The sequence below is a fragment of the Priapulus caudatus genome, unplaced genomic scaffold (assembly GCF_000485595.1).
Source record: "Priapulus caudatus unplaced genomic scaffold, Priapulus_caudatus-5.0.1 Scaffold13518, whole genome shotgun sequence".
NCBI lineage: Eukaryota > Metazoa > Priapulida > Priapulimorpha > Priapulimorphida > Priapulidae > Priapulus > Priapulus caudatus.
The window spans coordinates 1-1,100 of record NW_014590579.1 but is presented as its reverse complement, the minus strand read 5'-3'; the positions used below and the strand labels follow the sequence as shown (position 1 = coordinate 1,100).

The following is a 1,100-nucleotide window of genomic DNA, read 5'->3' as shown; positions in this document are numbered from 1 at the left end:
CTAATTTAATGATCTAATAATAGAATAAAAACAGACTTGTATTATGCAAAAATTTCAAATTGAAGGAGGTGTTCCTCTAGTAGGGGAAGTGGTAATTTCTGGCGCAAAGAATGCGGTTCTGCCTTTGCAGGCAGCGTCTCTGCTAGCTCATGGGGAAATGACGATTCGTAATGTGCCACGCTTAAAAGATGTCACGACGATGGCCTCTCTATTGAGCGGTATGGGAATGACCACTCTAGTTGATGACGATAATAATATAACTACGGATACATCAACATTAACCACGCAATGTGCGCCCTATGAGTTAGTACGTACTATGCGGGCGTCTATCTTGGTGCTAGGTCCTTTGTTGGCGCGCTATGGGGAAGCTGAAGTTTCATTGCCCGGAGGCTGTGCCATTGGTAGTAGGCCAGTCAATATTCACTTGAGTGGTTTGGAAGCAATGGGTGCAGAGATTACCGTTGCCGATGGCTATATTCGTGCTAAGGCCGATCGCTTGAAAGGTGCCATTATCGTGATGGAAACTGTCACGGTAACGGGAACAGAGAACCTATTGATGGCGGCGGTGTTGGCAGATGGCGTGACCACCTTGGAAAATGCTGCACGTGAACCTGAGGTGGTGGATTTAGCCAATTGTTTGGTTCAAATGGGAGCAAAAATCAGCGGTGCGGGAACACATACCATTATCGTTGAAGGTGTTGATAAATTAAAGGGTATTTCCTACTCGGTACTGCCAGATCGTATTGAAACCGGCACCTATCTTGCGGCGGCGGCGATAACGGGTGGTCATATTAAATGTTTGAATGCTGCTCCCAGAACTTTGGATGCGGTATTGCAAAAATTTAGAGATGCGGGTGCCAAGGTTGAAATTGGTGATGATTGGATCGAACTAGACATGCGCGGCCGTACTTTGAAAGCAGTTGATATTCGTACCGAAGCGCACCCTGGTTTTCCCACTGATATGCAAGCACAGTTTGTAGCGATGAATACGCTATCACAGGGTATCGCTGTGGTGGTTGAGAATATCTTTGAGAATCGCATGATGCATGTGGCAGAGCTGATGCGTATGGGTGCGAATATTCGCTTAGAAGGCAATACTG

General features: G+C 46.4%; 1 protein-coding gene across 1 annotated transcript; it reads left to right on the top strand.

The window, feature by feature from the left end:
* Positions 1-442: 442 nt before the first annotated feature.
* LOC106820453 (UDP-N-acetylglucosamine 1-carboxyvinyltransferase-like) lies at positions 443-1,070 on the top strand (the record flags this gene model as incomplete). Its single annotated transcript, XM_014824970.1, has 1 exon — positions 443-1,070. A coding segment is annotated over exon 1 (628 nt), but the record flags the coding sequence as incomplete, so codon positions are not given.
* Positions 1,071-1,100: the final 30 nt, after the last annotated feature.